The sequence below is a fragment of the Channa argus genome, chromosome 6 (assembly GCF_033026475.1).
Source record: "Channa argus isolate prfri chromosome 6, Channa argus male v1.0, whole genome shotgun sequence".
Lineage (NCBI taxonomy): Eukaryota > Metazoa > Chordata > Actinopteri > Anabantiformes > Channidae > Channa > Channa argus.
In genome coordinates, this window is record NC_090202.1 from 13904153 (window position 1) to 13923252 (window position 19100).

The following is a 19100-nucleotide window of genomic DNA, read 5'->3' on the forward strand; positions in this document are numbered from 1 at the left end:
GGATCGCCCAACTGTGGCTAAATATAAGTCTGTGGTGTATACAGAATGCTGGATGCTATTTTGTTCTAAAGTCTGTATTAATGTTTGTTGTGTCTCACTGGAGAGCACTTGTAGTCTGCTGTTGTAGTTAAAATCTGTGCTCATAGCAATTATAAATAAACCCTGTTTATTCAGTGCCACAGCATTGCTGATGACTCAGAGGGTTTGTAAAGGCAACCTGAATAACATAAAATATGCACGTACATACTGAGATTACAAAGACACAAACACCCTTTTCATGGACACAGGCACACAGATTGAATTCCAAAAGTCCTAATCAGTGTTTCTCTTTGTTGGGAGTGAAAATTATGAGTCATAGTCAGTGTTCATGGCTGGGCACAATAGGAAAGAGTATTTCAATTTTAGGTAATATCATCGACTACCTCTCTTGGTTTTTCCTGGGTTGTTTTCTAAAATTTACCTTTATGTCTCTCTGTATTCTGTCCTAAGTCTACACACTGTTTTTCTTTTATCAACTTCTCATATGCAGGTATCTCTGCTGTGACTCCCCATCAGAATTGAAGGAGTGGTATGCTACTTTTCTCAGCATCCAGGTGTGAACACACACATAGACACAAACAAACACACCCACAAAACAATATGTTGAATATATGCATGGGCTTTAATACACATTATATATAGATATGCTATAACATTGCTATTGTTAATATTTATTCAGTATAATGAATTCTGCCATGTAATTACTGGCCAATAATTTTTAAGGTTATCCAGTAGTTTTGGAAGTTTGCTTTAGCAGCAGTGATAACCCAGCACAATTGGATGTGGTAATACTTATCCGGACAATTTAAACATTATTATTTAATTTGTTATGTGTCCATTTAGGAATATACAGTAGCTTGCTTTAAAATCTTTTCCTGCCTTAAATTCTTTTCTATCCCTGTGTGTGTCTACTCATTAAAGTATGATGGTGACTTGTGGCCTCAGGAAGGACTCCAGCAGACACGTGCCAGCCGTGTGTTGCCAGATCCACGTCATGGTAATGTGTCACTGATACCACTGCGTGGCAGTGAGAATGAGATGCGGAACAGTGTAGCAGCTTTCAACCAAGACCCGCTTGGTGTGAGTCAACCTACCAATCACTGGGACTAATCTAGAACAAGCAAGGCAGCTCAATCTTAAGCTGCAGGCTACTCAGAGACATTCATGCTGAACAGGTGGTCCAGACCCTCAACTTTGCTGTGCAGTAAAGAGCAGAAAAAATTTGTACTCACTTTGTACAAGTATATTCTTATATATCTGCTTATATATCTTAATATCTATTTCAGACATAAAGTGGTGCATGAGAAGCTCTGCATCAACTTTCTAAAATATTTTCTTTGGTTAGAGGACAGTAGTTGAGGGTTGTACCTGTGCAGAATCATTGATCTCTGTTTCATGATTTATCATTAAATTGTCATGACAGGATCTGGGTTCTTAAAGTGTATATTTTGACCAACAATAAACTACAGGGCTCTTGAAAAACTCAAGCGGTCTGTATGTGTGTGTTTTCAGGAGCCGTTTAGGAGCCTTAAGAGAATAAATTACTAATTTGCATCTGGGTATGACATAGTTTAAGAATCCAGACCATGTGAAGAGGAATAGACAGCAGCAGCATCATCATATTGTAGTGGGTGTGAATTGAGAACAAACAAAATGGAATTACAAAAAGTTTTTTTCTGAAGCTTTGCCAAAGCTGATTTAAAAAATCAAGGACACAACAGAAAAAGAGAGTAACACATTTCACATAACAAGATGCCTGCATGGTTACCACCATGTTTCACAGCACAACCCCATATCAGCTCACAGAGCTGTATACTGGTGTAGAAATGTAACAAACATTGACACTGTTGGCTTAATGGATTGTATTTCAAGTGCTCTGGCATCAAAGTAGACCTGCTCAAAAACCACAGTATCACCATCTCAATGTGTTCTGTTATTTTCATAGACAAAGTGACTGCAGCCATCTAAAACAATTCACCCTGGGAAATATTTTTGCTATAGGAACAAATGTCCACAATCTGATGATGCAGTTGTCTCCTCCCGCTGTTTCTAGCAATCACATACCTCTCATTGCTTCCTGCAGACTTCAACAGCTAATAGAATCTCAGTTTGCTTATCATGGTTCCAGGGTTGCTGTGTTGATACCTTACAGATATTTAATGTTCATTATCGTTTGTGCTATATGTCGAAGTGTCTCTGGGCAAGACTGGTCCAAGCCCGTTAGAAATTAGGAGGGTTGCGTCAGGAAGGGCATCCGGCGTAAATCGACTTGCGGACAATGATCCGTTGTGGCGACCCTGAACTCACGGGATAAGCCGAAAGGACAAAAAAAAAAAATCGTTTGTTCGTCTTATTTACTTGATAACAACATTGTTTGGACTGTGAGAGGACATGTGATTGCTTTGGTGATGGGACAGCCGCAGAAGCCAAGTTTGTGCAGGATGGTTGTGTATGTAGTGGTGGTGGAAACAGACTGACTGCATATTGATGTGTCCAATTCTCAGCATGAAGTGGAAAAGAGTGAATATGCTACACCATGTGTGTTTGTTCGTATAAGATTTACTGATGCTCAAACGATATCTATTTTGATGCATCTCAGTGTATGTGAAAGAAAGGACAGTTACCTGCCCCTGTCTCCTGTTTATGATATTTATGCCTTTTTAAATGTAAAGGCCACATAGTCCCCATTCCCCTCTTCCATTTTTTTCTTGGTAACAATTTAGATTACAGCCCACAACATACAGGGTAAGTACAGTGAACTTCCTGGGTACTTATTAGTAACAAAGGTGTGTCACAAATAGTTTCCGAATGCACCTAGAATGCACTATAGCCTTTACGGGTGAACTTAATTTGACCTTCTCTAAATTTTGAATGCACATGTCCAACTGTTCAATCTTTCAGTACTTGTTGCATAACATGCTGTTCTCTAACAAGACGATGGATCATGTCTGATCCATGAATCGACCGCTAAATGTTCTGGTTCAATGTCAGTTTGTATGTAAAAATTTCTTTCTCATCATGCTGTTCACATTTTGATATCATCAGACCAACACAATACCTAAGGATTGACAAGTGACACTGACATTAAAGACACTGTTGTTAGCTTTTGTTTTAATAAATAGTTTGACATGAAGAAATTACCATTTGCATGTTAAATAATTACATGATAGGTGCAAATACTTAGTACAGATAAGAAGATGGTAAGAGGCTTCACTTACATTACAGCCCCTATTTGTTGTACTCTATAACAACAGGTAACGGGTTTAGATGTATACATTTTTGAGAAAATAACAAGCAATTATGATTTTATTTTTAATTGCCTCAAAGCATAGAAACCCAGTTTAAATCATTTGAACTTTAGTATTCTAAACAACATATTGATAGATAATTAAATATCACATGATATCACTATATCTAAAACCCTTTGTTACTTGTTGTTATACAGTAAAAGTAAAACAAACAAGGGCTGTAACTTGAAGTGGAGCCTTTTACCCTCTTCTTATGTGTAGATGCACAGTACTTACACCATAAGTACAACCAATGGGGCCTGTACCCCCATAACTACTAAAATACTTCTCTATTTGTTGTCCTGTTATTTGCCAAAGTTTGCTTACTGTTATCAAGTAACAACAAATATCTATGTATAGGAACACCAATGTTATTAATAAGTACCCAGTAAGTTCACTGTACTTACCCTGTAGGTCTTTTTTCTGTTTCCTATTTGTCTTCAGTCCATTTCTCTTCTACACCAACCAGTTTCTTCATCTGACCATCACTTTCTTTGTCATAATCACTCTATTTATCTTTCAGATTTTTAGACATGATCGATAATGGTTGCCGTAAGAAAGGTAAGACAGTGAAAATGAGTGTTTTACAGTAGGTTAGAAGTTAATCTGTTTTTTTTTGTATAATTTTATTTATCACTGTTATCTCTCAGGTTGTGAAAAGATAGTAAATGAATGATTGACTGTTGAATTTTTTGAGTCATGAAATAAATAAATAACAGTGACTGTATAAGTTATTGTACCACCTAATAAAACCAGTCTTTTGAGCTAACAGCCATTTGCAATGGAGCGAACAAATGCAGATTGCAGTTACCAACCTACTAATTACCAATTTATTCTGTCCATAATTAATGGTATAGGTTTTTAATAATATATTGTTAGATTGCAATTTTAAATTCTTGGATGCGGTGAAATTCTCTTTTTTGATTTTTTTTTAAAATTTTTATTTAAAGTTCATGTGCGATGGTTCCTAGAAATTTTTGATAAGCAAAATTTACCATTGAAATGGATATGTTGTAGAGTTTGAGTGAAAGATAAAGCATTAATCTGATGTGTTGGTTTACATGTCAGGCTGTATGTTTGCTGTCTTGACAGCGGCTTATGAACTCAGCGTTTTTCCACCAGCCTCATATGTGGTTGCCATGGATCCAAGACATTTGTAATCTGGATAAAAATTATTAAGTTTAATCCCTCAGGAGACTTTCCAAATGCTGTGGTTTTACACTAAGATAAAAAGAAAATGTAAAAATTATGAGGAATAAAAAGTAGAATTTCATAGTAGAGAACACTGTAGAATTTCTAATATTTTTAACCGTCTTTTTTTCCTTTTTGTTTTTCCTTTAAAGGTCTGCTTCATTAGAAGACCTCTGAACATCCCAGTTACTTCTTTACTTTGTGACCGTAGGCGCAGAGTGAAACAGGAACTCAAAATAACAACTGGATTATAGTGTTACACTGCCATCTGCTTCTTTAATTATCAACTGGACCGAGAAGCAAAAAAGACTCAATAAAACCTAACCAGTAGAAGAAGTTATGGCATTAAAATGAAGGAGAAACTGTTTGATGACTTCATGAAGACTTTAATCATCCTGAATATTATCAGAATCACTTATATAATAGCTCAACATGCAGCAATTGTGCACCCAGTGTTCCACTGTTTTCAGTGGCATGTGGCTCAATCACTGCAATTTTAATTGACAGAAGCCTGAAGAACGTTTTATTTAAACAAACCTCGGTCGTGTAAATCTAAACGCAAACATTTTGCTTAGCAAGTATCGGTTTTTGCTTCTAATAGAAAATACGAATGTACTGGCATGTAGTTGGAGCTGAAATCTAATTTTGTGATGTCTCTTTCTGTACTTTTGATCAAACAATTGGGGTAATTCTTCAGTTCAGCAATAAATAATTGCTATTGTAATCAAAGGTGATGTCCTATGAGATGGTGGCTTGGTTTAAAATTAGTCACACTCTGGAGTTTTTGTCCATGGGGACCAAGACTGGGACTGAGAAAAAGCTTAGAAATCATGGATAAGCGTCTGTTACTCCACAGGACCTTTGCCAGCTTTGTGCAAAACCTCAGACAGAGTTGCATATTTGTGCTTGTTCCAGTTTACCTGGCTGTGTGAATCCCGTATGCACACAGTATATGTAAATGCGTATATTGTATGTGCATTTGTAAATTGAGTTTCATTTTGTGTTAAATTGTGTCTTTTAAAGTGAAGTAAAGAGGGATGTGCTGAAGAAAACACAACTTTTTACTTAAAATATTAAGAAAAAGAACATTGCAGATGAGACAAAAGGTTGTTTGTAATATATGATCAAACAAGAGATGTATTAACTTTATTATTGCACCTAATTCTGAATTGAATAAACTCAGTACACCTTAAGTTGGGCACGTTTCAAACCGTATTTACTCAGACCAATGTTTTTGTCCTGGCCTGATCAGTGGTCTTGTTTGACTGCTTACTTTTTTCCTACTGTCTATATATCTATGATGTATACAGTCCTCACCTCAGCACTGCCTCTTCTCCTTCCTAAGCTCGCTTCCTTTTCCTAAGCTTGTGATACACAGGTGATGCTTAGAGACAATAGACGTACATCAAAACTTCAAAACAGGCAACAGATGTCCCACTGAAAAATCTGTGAGCAAAGCAGCATGGATACTCTCCATTTTTTTCTTCATTCTTTGTACTTGTGTCCAGACTTGTAAATATTTTTTCTAAGGGACTAACCAGTGACTCTTTGCCTTATCAGCTGCATTCAACAGTGTCCGTCCTTACTACATTGTAGTGTTCCTACCTTATGACACCTGTCGGTTTCCAGGTTTCCTTGATGTTATGTTTTTGTAATTTATTTTAAAGTGAGACATTGTCATTTACAGCTAAATGTTAGTTCTAAATGTCTTTAATTCCAGTGCTTGAGAAAAATGTACTGTGTGTGTGTGTTTTGCTTCCTACCAGTTCAGACCTCAGCAGGTGTTTGAGTTTTGACTTCAGTTTATAGAAGTGTAATTACTCTCCATATAAAAAGGATTGTACTCACCCCCCTTTACTTTTTCATGATTTGTTGTATGACTTTGAATCAAAGTGAATGTGCTTTCATGAATCAGCTCATTTGAACCATTATAACATTTTAAACCTTGTTTAAAGTCAGCAAGCTCAGTTAAGATATGCTGATACTGTGAGCAGCAGTTTTTTAAATTCCTGCTGTTTTTATTTTTTACCCTCACAGGCCTTTCAATGCCTAGTTCAGAGAAACATTCACACAGTATGAGACTGACGCCTTTTTAATTATGACAGTTGTAGCATTTTAATATTTCGAGTCAAAAACACTTCAGTCACATCCGCCTGTGCAATACATTGTCTTTAATTTATCTCCTAAATGAATTTTGGCAAAATTTGATGTATTCCATAAAACAGCTTAGTCTCCTCTATCATGCAGTGTCCATACAGTAGACCTCCTTCACAAGTGCCCTGCTCACAGAGTTCATGATTATGAGCTCATTTAAACCCAGAGCATTTTACTTCTATTTAAAAATTCTGAATTCTACATCATTATGATGAATTAGTAGTTTGGATGCTGCATCTTTCCACAAAATGCAGTAGCTTTTATTTAAGTTGCAAATTAAAAAAAAAAAAAAAAAAAAAAACGGTTTAGGGGAAGATGAAGAGGAAGTTATTGGACCTTTCATATTTAAGGAAATTTTCATACCGCGTTTTCACACACGTGTCCTGACTTATGTGACACGTGGTGGTGAATGCTTTTTATAAGCAGTGTATGCATTTGCTTTTTTTTTCTCTGAAACTAATAAACTCATTCAGCTACTTGTGCATTTGTGTATATATGATGACTTTTAAATACACGTATAACTATGGATCATGTGATTCTGTTTACTCTCCAGAATGTGTTTCTCCAAAAGGTTGATGTCTTCTAGGTTTGCCTTGCCTTCACAGTAATCAAGTTGTTTTTCTTCAAGGCTTTTACCAAATAATATGCAAGTACCCAAACAGTGACACTCTAATCCACCCTACAGAATAAATGGTAAAAGTTTGGTTTTATGTTAAAAGTTCAGCACTTCACACTTGTAGATAGTGTATACTGTAAACACAAGTAAGGACAGAAACTTTTGTGTGGTCTTTTATGACCATAGTCATGGCGCAGCTTTAAAATGGGATCCTATAGTAGTGCTTTGAAGAAAAATGTCAGGTGTGTAAGGGGGTGGGGGTTCAGTGATCGTAGGGAGAGCCCTGAAGAGGTTCCAGAGTGTGTGTGTGTGTGTGTCACAATGGTCGACCAGCTCTGTTCATTATTCTAAGCAGAGCTGACACATCAGGGTCACTCTCTACCTCTAGACAAACACCGGAGAGGCCCGTAAGGTACTTGCACACAGGAGACCTTCACTAAACCATTCATATGCAGTGGACACCTAATGGGAAGAACACACAGGAGGATGTTTAAACAAACACATGCTAATATGGCCTTTATTATATGGGTTACTCCTGCAGTTACACAAAACACAAGGATGGAGAGGAATGAGTGTGGTTCAGTAAAAAGCCTTGAATGGAGGATGGAGATACATCAAACCTGAGGAAGTGAGCTTAGGGCTGAACCTACAGGGTGGGAGGACGTGCCAACTGCCAAAACCTGCCACTGCACCTGCCAGCTCCCAAAAATAAAATGTAAATTTTCATTGAGCACAGTGTGCCACAGGTCCTGAAAAAGACAAACAATAGCAGGCAGAGCAGCAGCCACCGGCCCCCCTACCGAAATCTGGACATCCACCTGTGTGAACCGGTTTTCATCATTTCCACTCTGAGCATGCAGCAACATAACAGCTTGAGTGACTGACACTTAAATTAGATTTCACTACATGCTGCGCTGCATCAGCAGACGTGGAAGCTCCTTTTATGTGAAGTTCAGCCTGAACAGAGTCAGCAGTGAGAAGCCTGTGTGGGTTTGAATTTAGAATGATGGACTGCGTTCCTTGTTTGCTCAGAGATACAGTTGTGCTGCATAATTGAGCTCTGAATTCATAATGTATAATAATAATTTATTTTCTATTTGTAATAATGTTAAGTTATTGTAGATTCACGTGGCAGTTTAAATGTTTAAATGCATGTGACATTTTGAGGTTTTTTTATATAACACAACTCACCACTACAGCACCGCAGAGCACAAATGTGAGGATGTTTCTGGCCAAAGTTGCAAGTAGGTTATTAGGTGCCCTGAGTACCGATATTGTCATATTCAGTGGAGCCTGTCAAATTTCACTAAATATCTGGGTTGAATTTAGCTTCCAATGGACACACATGCTGCTTCCAACAAAAATGTCAGTCTATTATTTGATCATCCAGGTGATGTTTTTGCTGTACACAGAGTTACAGGTTAACCATTTCAGCTTCATATTTACATAGTTGCAATCATGTAACAACAGTTACAAAAGTTTCAAAAGTAATTGCATTTATTTATATGGATATTTTTATGTTGGTTGCTTCATGTTGTTTATGTTTGTATTTCTGTAATATGAAACACTTTCCACTGATTGTTATAAAGTGGTTATGTAAATAAGATTTGCTTTGAATTCTCTCATAAAAGCAAAGCCTGATGTGCCCTACAACAACAATACATCATTCACTGTACTGTATATTTTCACCGACAAATCGTGTCCATGTGTTATATTTTGTGTCCTTCATTGCGAGGCGCCTGTAGCTCAGTTGCTAAGGCAGTCCTCCACGAACCACAGGGTCAGTGGTTTGAACCCCAGTTTTCCCTGCAAATCGGCAGTATGCAGCCACATGAGGTATCAGGTTAAATTTGAATTATTTGAATTATCTGTGTTCTGCCAGAACCTGCTTCCTTTTTCTATAAAACTTTCTAATCCACCAAGAAGGATAGGATAAAATGATAAAACTAATTTTGCAATTTTCCAGTCCACATGTCTTCTATGTTTTATTTTGTTTCTGTCCAAAACCAAATAATTTTAGTCTCAGTAACTTTGAAATGTCTGCTGTTGTCAGGGGACGAAGCAAGCAAGCATCAAAGGTTTTGATGCCTTAAACCATTACGGTATTGTTAGAGGTCATAGGATCTTTCCACAAACAATAATGTAAGAAAGACCTCACACTGCTCATGTATATTTGAACATCTACTTTTCTCAGAAAAGAAGATCATGTGACCAAAAGCTCCAGAACCAAAATTAAATGGACCCCGTGTGGACATTGTTTTGTAAGCAACATAAAAAAGTATCAAAATGTCTGATGTGTGATTCAATGATTGAAAAAGAATAACGCACGCCAGAACAAACAAGTGAAGCACGATCACTTAAGAAGTAAAGTAGGACGAAGGACAAAAGAACTTCAAAAATGTAAGTTATTCAGCAACTACAAACCCTGTTTTTGCCCGTCTGTGACCTTTATTGTGACTACGATCTAAACAGCTTCTCTGAGGGCATTAAAATAACACCCTGCTATGGTGTAAGACATGAAATGATATATATTAATGTAGCTTACACCTGAAAGATAAATGGTTTTCAGGGGTCGCAGCGGCATAAAGTGTTCCACATGCTGATTTGATATGAGTTCCCGCCGCAACTCTCCCATTTTATCTGAGCTCGTGACTGGGATCAGATCGGCACTTTGGACTGGGTAGGATTTGAACCAGCAGCCTTCTTCATCCCAACCCAATGCTCTACCACTGACCCACTAGGCCCCCTATTCATGTAGCTTACAGCAAGATAAAGCATATACATGGTGTTTTGCTCATCCAGCTCCACACCCAGGTATTTTCCAGGTATGTCAAGGTATATCCAGGTATGTCCAGGTATCTCCTGCAGGCTGCTGTTACAAATGAAAACAGAGTTGGAATGAACCTGTGTGATCCTCTGCAGTGCCAGGTGGAGCTGTTCTCAGCTGGATGCAGTTCATTTGAGCAGTCTCCTTTGATACATTTCATTAAAACCTTCTCTTTAGTCATCTCCAGCTGCCTGGAAAGCACAAAAACACCCTTTCATACATACATTAAATCGCCTCTTACATTCTTACAGGACCCTGCTCATACAACACACAAAGCTGGAGTCAGCTGATTAGCCTAGCTGTCTGGCTCTCATCTGAGTGGTTTATCTCTCTAAAGTAGTACAACCATATCGTACTACTTTGGGCCTGGAGGAGCCTTTGAATAGGTCGCAAGAAAGAGTAGTAAGTTTACATTAGATTCAGAGAAAACACTTCATGGTATGCTTGTAAATTTGAGTCAGCTCAGGAAACATTCAATTAGTGCTTGTAAAAAGAAATGTATTTATTTATTTATTCAGCAAATTGCACTTTTAAGTAAAAGTACTAAAATGATTAGTGACTTTAATACAATTTATAATAAAAAATTTTCTGATCCACTTCTTTGCCTGGTTTTGTTTTATTGTGTTTTCTTCTTTCCTGGTTCCCCGCTCACACACACACGCTCACAAACGCGCACACAGGCGCACACACACACTCCTGGCCATGCCACTGCCGCTCTGTTCTCAGCTACCCTCCACACACACTTAGGCTGCTCATACCTCACCCTCTTTGTTCATTTTCCTTTCTTTTGCCACAGCCATGCCCATACCCAGCTCCAACTGCTCAGCAATCAAGCCACAGTATAAATACATCTCCCTTGCTACCAGATCAACAACCCAGCCTACCTAGACCTCCAGTTCTGTCAGGTTCCAGCTTGTCCTTGTTTGTGGTCCTGTTGTAAGTTTGACTGATGTTTAGTTTATGTCCAGACTGTCTTTTGGTGCGGTCTTTATGTTTACCCATGCTCAGGTCTTTCTTTATTAAGCTCTTTTTTAGTTTCTTAGTCATGCACTTGTTTAGTTTTTCTAGTTTCTTAAGTTGTGCATGTTTAACTTACCTAGATTGTATTTCTTACTTTTGTATTAGTTACTGTCTTGGTTTGTTAATATAGATTATTTTTCCCCTCCCTTCTGAAATTAAGTTTGCCAATAAACCCCTTACATTATTATTCTCCCCCTCTGTTTACACGTGGGGTTTCTCATTCTTAATGGAACCATGACATAATTTAGCTGCTGTTGACACTTTCATGAACGGTTTACTGTTGTACTTGAGGTGAAGGTAATTTTACCCAATCTTGTGCAGGACTGTGGGGAGGCTAAAAATTTTATTAAGGATTCATTTACTGATTATAGTCTTGAAATGAGTTTAGGTCAGCAGTTCTTTATCAAGACTTGCCAATAAATGTAATTATAGATCTAGTAATTTCGGCTCTACTTGTATTGTTGGATGCTTCGTAAATCATTCAAGTTCTTTGCTTTAGCTAATAGTAGATTAATGGAGTAACTAGAGCTCTAATAAGTTTAGTGGGGTAAAGTACAATATTTCCCAAATCTTTAAAGTACAAGTTATATAGAATGAAAAACAAATACTCTTAAAGTACATCAAACTTGTACTTACAGCAGCCTTCTTGAGTAAATGTATGATCTACTCTGCATTTGTGTTTTTCTTTGCAGGTATCTTTTTATTTCTCCTGGGGATCGCCGGCCCCCCATATAATACATTCCCTGGCCCCAAACCTTAACTATCCCCGCTGAATGCCTTACCCTAACTTAAACCTCTATCCCTACAACCAGGTCTTTACCTCTTTGAAGAGGTGCAAATCCATGGGGAGCAGCCTCACTTTTTCAAAACATGCTTAAGTGGTAGAAAAATCAAAAGTGATCCTCACTCTGCTGTTCATACAAACCCACATACAGGTTCATATTTTTATTCGTTGTGGGACATTTATTGTTAAAATGCATTCTCTAACCTACTTTATAACCTAAATCAAAGTCTTAATCCTGAAACTGGCCTTCAACCATGTCAGGACCAGCCAAATCTTTTAAGTTGGATAATAAAACTTTTATTTGCTCTAACTCTGTTACAAATACAAGAATGCGTGTACACACACAAAATTCTTTCTGTTCTACACCAATTGTCTTGCTTCCCTGCACCCCCTCCCTTCAAGTGTATCACCAGTTACTAGTCCTTGGGGGGGTGGAAAAAAGGTAGAAATGGCTTTCTCCTTGTCCCCATGGCAACTGCTCTCCTCTTCTCTTTTTGTGCACAATCAATCAGACAATGACTGTCTGGCTGTCCGTCTAAAGGGGAGAGATACAGAAACCAAATATGTCACCCAGATTCAGGTTAGGTGTCAGTGTTATTTTGATCATTTTTCCTGTTTTTCTTTACTCTTTTTTCCTCATTAACGCTAACATTTTTTCGATGTCCAAAAAGAACAATGAAAAACTAAACATTTCCAATTACACTGAGCAAATCAGTGGTTGAATTGAATTAAATACTTTTACTTTATAGGTAGTTGTACTGTGAATTCAATGTAACTTTATACTTACTAGGGAGTAATTATTTTAACTCCACTGCATCACATCAGTCTGACACCTATAACAGCTACTAGATAATATTTCTATTTCTAATAATTATGACAAAATTAATGAATATGACACAAAGTGTACAAAGTTGCTTACTTACAACTAGTGCAGCCTTAGCTAAAAATATTTGTTTTCATTCTCTTACAGATCACCTGGATGGCCTTCTTGAAAAAAAACCCTCCCCAGTTTGCAGGACCAACTCATGTCTTGTTCAGGGACATGTCCACATTTCCTTCCAAATGTTACCTGCATATGCACAAGTAAACTAAAAACGTTATATAATGAACATCAACAGCCACTTTTTTCCTTTTTTCAAGTAAAAATAACTGCATGGAATAAGTCATTGGTATTTTAAGTAAAAACTAAAAAAATAATAAAGCTTTGTCTCTTGCAAACGGATAATGTGTAAACATTTAACAATTTCCAAGAGTAAAAGATGATTTTAAGTCTGTGCAGTACATTTGAAACTGCTGTCAGAAGTAGCTTAGCTTTACTCAGTAAAACCCACTAGTGACTAAACTAAATTCTAATACTATACAATACTATAAGTTAATCTCAAATAGTCTCCTGACTTCATCTCTGTCTGCTTGGACCTATGTGTCTTTCAATCCTTTCCAACTTTCCACCTCCCCACAGTCTTTCCTTAACCTTATCTTTTAGTCTGGCCATTTCTCAGTTGCATCAGACACTGAAAAATTGGAGAACATTTCGTGTCTGACACCCAGCTTATCTCACAGATGCAATCGCCCTGGAAGGACTCAGGAGGAGGTGGTGGAGGGGTGGGAGTGTGATTAGAGGGAGAGGAGGAGAAAATACAGAAAGGCAATAGAGACAGAGAATGGTAAGGTGTAGAGGTAAAAATAGGGTGAGAGATGGTAGAGGTGGGAGAGGAGGATGGAAAAGAAAATACGAAGCATGAGGTGGGAGAAAGGAAGAAGGGAGGGAGGAAGAACCATGGACGAGGTAATAAAAATGGGGGAGTAAGAGGTGATGAATATGGAGAGATGATGAAGTGACAGAGGAGGAGCAGAAGAAAAGATAGTAACAGGAAAAATGTGTGAAAGGAGAGACAGTAAAGAAAGTTGTAGAGAGCGGATTAAGAATATGTCATTTCATAATCACAGCTGTTATTTATCCAAAGATGCTAAACTCCCGGACAATCAGGAAACCCCTTGAGCTGAAATCATTGAAGGAGTAGAAGGAGCAGAGGAACAGGAAGGGAGAGGTGAGAAAGACGGAGGGAGGAGGAGATGGAGGAAGGAAGGGCCAGGGAGACAAGTGCTAATAGTTTATTAGTCACTCTAAAGATGCCATGGGCTTTTTAGTGTGTGTGTGTGTGTGTGTGTGTGTGTGTGTGTGTCCGTGCGAATTCTGGTTGGGGGTGAAACAGGATGTGCACAAGCCGACAGACTGAAGAGTATGACTCTCAGATTTAATTGTACAGCTCAATTAAATCTGATTGTACAGTGCAGAGCTCAGTGCAGAACGGTGTAAGAAAACATGCAGATAGACTAAACACAAGCACATGAACTAAATGTTTCAAATGATTTAACAGCACAGGTACAGTGAGTAAAAAAAAGTGATGATATACAGCCAAGCACTGTTTGCATTCATTGAGCTCCCAGGGTCAGTATAACTAAAGTATGCAGTGATTAAGGGGTATATGTCCCAGGCCGATAAAAACACACACAGACATTGCCTCTGGGCAAGTCATGTCACTCTATTATATAGTAAAGGCAGCTGTAGCAGTAGTGGCGTCATCTGTGAGTTGGGACACATTTTGCTCCTGACACAGTGGCATTAATACGACATATCACTTTAAACATTTTGACAGTAAGTAAGTTTTTTTCTCATCTATTTCACCTCCCCCTTACCTTTTATCTCCTGCTGCATGTGGCTCACAGCGTTGTGTTTATATATCCCACTGACATCTTAATCCCCTCTTTAGCCCTCCCCACTCTGGGACAACCTCTGTCATCACATATCCATGTTGTGCAGACAAACCATGTTCAAACTCTGAGAGCTTAATTTAAAAGCTTGTTATGAGCTCACAGTAGTGAAAATCGTCTGCAAGTGTAGATTGTAATCAACACCGACTGTCAGGAAAACCTTATGAGTGCTTGTGGTCACAATTACAGTGAAAATTCAAAAGCCTAAATAATGAATGTAAAAAAAAAAACACTGCACGTTCTTGTATTTTAGTTTACAAAAATGGCTCACAGTTTGTAAAGGAAGCCATAGTCATTTCTCAGTGTAGCTTTCTTAATGTGCACCTTCATGCACACTTAAGTGTGGTGTATTATTATCACCGATGATAGAATTATAGCAATTGTTGAGCCCCAGAGCTGAGAAAGGAGACATAAAGATGGTCACAGCACCGAAAAAGAGAGGCCTTTGTGCATCATATGTCTGCAGTTAGAATCACCGCTTTGAGCGCAAAGCACCATGGGTGCTGTTCAGAGAAAGAGAGAGAAAATAGAAAGTCTGTGCAGATGATGTAGCCACAGGGTCCTCTCCTCTGTGCATGTGTGTGTCTGTGTGTAGTACTTGGTTATGCTCTCAGAGTTACATAAGCTGTTTAGGAAAAGGGCTAAACTTTGCTCGCATTAAAAGGGGGTTATCAAAAATATAGTTTCCAGGGACTGGAAAAGACACAGGTTGTAACCTAAGTCCCACACAGACAAGCTACAATAATTCCACACTCTGCTCCATTTACTGTATGATTCACTAAACTTCTCTGCCATTTCCACAACGTACGCAGAACTTTGATGTTGCATCGTAATCCTCTTTTCTCTCCTCATTTCTTCCCTTTAATGCAAAATCACCACGCTTCTCCCACTTCTTTATTCATTTCACTGTGTGTGTGTGTGTGTGTGTGCGTCAGTGCAGTACTGTGTATTATTGAGTGATGCACCTGCCTGCCACTAATCCACAGAAACATATCATGATTTTCCCACAAATGCCACCATCTGTGTGAAAATCTGATGCCTCAGTCTGTGATGCATAATTGTTATGCATATGACTTTTGAACTAAAAGGTCATCCTGATTTCTGTGATTTAATATAGATGGTTATTGGGATTAAGAGCAGTGTGAAATACAGATGAGACTAAAAAAACTCTACACAGTAAAGAAAAAAAGAGTTAGTGGTAGGTTTAAGGTGTGCTACAAGAGTTTGGTTCTTACAGTGTTTTGAAGCTACACTTTTTTATTTTGAGAATGTATGTGTGGTTAACCATTACAACCCTTTATTGCCCAGGGGAGAATAGAAGAAGCTTTATGTGGAAAGAGATTAAAGTGTGTTAAAGTAAATGCTGTGTTCTCTTCAATTCTTACTAAGACAGTAGCCCCACAGGGACACAGCGTCTCCCTGTTTTTATTTACTCTTCATATAAACAAATGTAGGGAAACTGCTGTTTGATGTTTACAACATTACATTTGCAGATGATGCAGTGTTTGTTGCTTTGTTCCCTGAAGATAAGGTGAAGAATAATAGATGTGTGGATGAGTTTGTTGTATGGTATTAGGCCGTAGATTTATCACATCCTCCTTGTTGTAATTACAAGGAGTTAACATCAGACACTGTTGTGCACTGCCACTGTGCAGAGATCCTTTACCCTCCAGTATACTGTAGTTCTGTTAAACAAATGCCTGTGATACTGTCACTTTTGATATATTCATAATGTATCAGGGAAGAGTTGTGTCTGATGTGTGTTTGTAATCATAATGTCCTGTTGTTATATCAGTGACAGTCAATGATAGTTACCAAAAGGATAAATAACAGGAAAGAACCTTCCACTTTTCTCCTCTGTGTGATTGCATGTTGTACAGATGAACATACTCACTGGGTTTCGCTTTTGATTGATTCTACTGTAACACATCATGCTGTAGATCCAACATGGCTCTTAAATGTTTATTATATCTGGGCAGTGAATGACTTTGATTCATCACACTTGACTCACACAGGTTTTTGTGAGACTCAAGTCTGGACAAGCAGGTGAAATGAGGCTGGACTATTCAATAGTTGAGTTAGTTTAGTGTTTAGGGAGCTGCCTGAGGATTTTCATCTCCCTGCAAAATGGAGTCGGTGTGGATCCTGTTCAAAAGCTCGATCATTAGAACAGCTGCGTCACTCTGTGGCCAGAAGGTGGTCGGTGCTTGTCATGGTGGCAGCCAAAGAGCTAAAGGATGTGCAGATTGAAGCTAGAGAGCTTCCAAGCTCAGTTGGCAGGGACCAGGAGGCAAGAAAGGTGATGGATGATGACATCTGGAGAGTTACGTGGCAGTGGTGTTATGGGATGGGGAGGTTTTTACAAATCTGTTTATTTCCTCGGCCAAAAAGTCGTTTTGCTATAGTCAGTATAAACAGACGTATAATGTCCCAAAGGTTCTGTTCAGTGGCAGCTGAAAGGTTTCTTCAGCTCTGATGTTGTCAAATTCAATATTTCATCACAAATTCATGATGTATGTAGTAAAAGTAGAGATCTTGCTGTAAATAACTGATTTAAAAGTGAAAAAACATAAAACGTTTACTTTAAATAACTTGTATTATCTTTTACTGAAGTGGAACAATGTAAGTCTGGAATCATAAGTAATGGCCACAGAAAAATGGCCACTTTTCCTTTTGAGTTGACCAACTGTCACTGGGTGAGAGATAGCGTTACTGTCTGGACAGTTCGGATAGTGACAGACAACCATTCACACTCACATTCACACCTACAGGCAATTTAGAGACACCATTTAACCTGACTTCATGTTTTGGACATAAAAACAACTTACGCAGACCACAGTCCACAGGTACTAAAGCAGTATAGTTACTGAATATTTAATGAAACATTGTAAGTTATAGAAACCACAGAGGATGATTTATAATATATATAATAACTATATATACTATATTATAATATATATATTATAACATTTTTTGCCAACTTTAAGAACGTTTACTTTACTCAAGCTCAATTATTAATTTTGCTTCTAACAGGAGTACTGATGATTGACTCAGACATTCACCTGTCAGTTCATCCTTAAACTTCACTTAACAGCTGATGGTACATGTTCTGCAGGGAATGATGAGATTAATAACCTGGAAAAATATCAAAATGTTTCATGTCCAGGGTAAAACTGTACATAATTAGCAGTGTTGCGTGTTTACACAGCTTTGAAAAAGCAATCACATTAGTTTGTCAGGAATAACAGCAAATAAATTAATGAGCATCAAAACAAGATTGTCAAACTTGTCAAAGAAGCCTCATTTAGAGGAAAAAAATATTAATAAGTATATTTATAATTTTTATTCCCGAGTATATTGAAAAATCAGCGCAACTGTATCGCATGATTTTCTTTAATGCATGCTGCTAAGTCAGCCACCATCTGGCCCCCTCTGAGACACACACACACTCACACACACACACACACAGTCCCTCTTCATCTCTTACAGATAGTAACACACACACACACACACACACAGACACACAACAAACCCGGTGGGAATGAAAATCTAAAGTTATACGGTGAGAGATAAGACGACAGGCCAGTGTGACCATAACTCCCAGCTGATGGAGCACTCAGACAGCTCCTAGTGTCTCTCTCTCTTTCACACAAACACTCGCAGGGAAGTGGATGTAAAAAGCTTGGTCATGTTTCTAAGCCTGGAGAATAAAGTCATTTATCAAGTCTCAGTCTTGAAAAGCTCTCAGGGGCTGTAAGTCAACTAAACCAGCTCAATGTTGAAGCACAATTAAAGAAACTCAAAAGCAAGACCTGGTGTTTCTATTGATAGCCTGGATGTTGTGTCTCTCTCCTGAAAGGTTGAAAACATTTTATAGATTATATATGAAACCCCAGCACAATATGTGGTGCTGTGCCTCTGGCTGAGCTCATAAAAACATGTTCAAGCTGTTGATGTGACACAAGCAAGGAGAATAAAAGGATGAGCCTTTGAAAATTAATGATGTTGCCCAAAAAGAGAAAGTGCAGCAGCAATGAGTTCAGCGCATGACTAACTGTGGTCAGCTGGCTTTCTGCTGACATAAAACTCAAACACTGTAGGTTTTGTTGAATAATGTTCTCAATTTTTCCACAACATAGCCTCGGAAAAGTTTCCATTTCAAATGAACTACTGTATGATATTTGTCACTGAGGCCAGAGAGATGGACATAAGTGATCCCTGCCCAGATAGAAAAAAGAGAGACTAAAGGCCTGAGGAGCCAAACTAGGCCTGGAAGAAAGCCTAAGGAAATATCTTTTCAGCTGAAGACCTAAATTGGAGAGAGAAAAAACAAAGGGAGATAGAAGAATCTTAATTTCACAGTAGGGGAACCAGAACTATACATCAACTACATCAGCTACACCTCCCTTT

At 38.1% G+C, this 19100-nt stretch overlaps 1 protein-coding gene across 5 annotated transcripts in view; it reads left to right on the plus strand.

Annotated features, from left to right (window-relative positions):
• Positions 1-7155, plus strand: part of LOC137128586 (arf-GAP with Rho-GAP domain, ANK repeat and PH domain-containing protein 1-like) — a 49317-nt gene extending 42162 nt beyond the window's left edge. For 3 of the 5 annotated variants that reach the window (XM_067506845.1, XM_067506851.1, XM_067506850.1), the window contains 2 exons: positions 530-593; positions 961-1507. In XM_067506845.1, the coding sequence (XP_067362946.1) occupies positions 530-593; positions 961-1149 (253 nt within the window). In that variant the 3' untranslated portion in view covers positions 1150-1507. Of the gene's footprint in view, positions 1-529; positions 594-960; positions 1508-3849; positions 3888-4669 lie in introns of those variants that run through there. The other 2 variants (XM_067506846.1, XM_067506848.1) reach the window with 2 other exon arrangements.
• The last annotated feature ends 11945 nt before the right edge of the window (positions 7156-19100 follow it).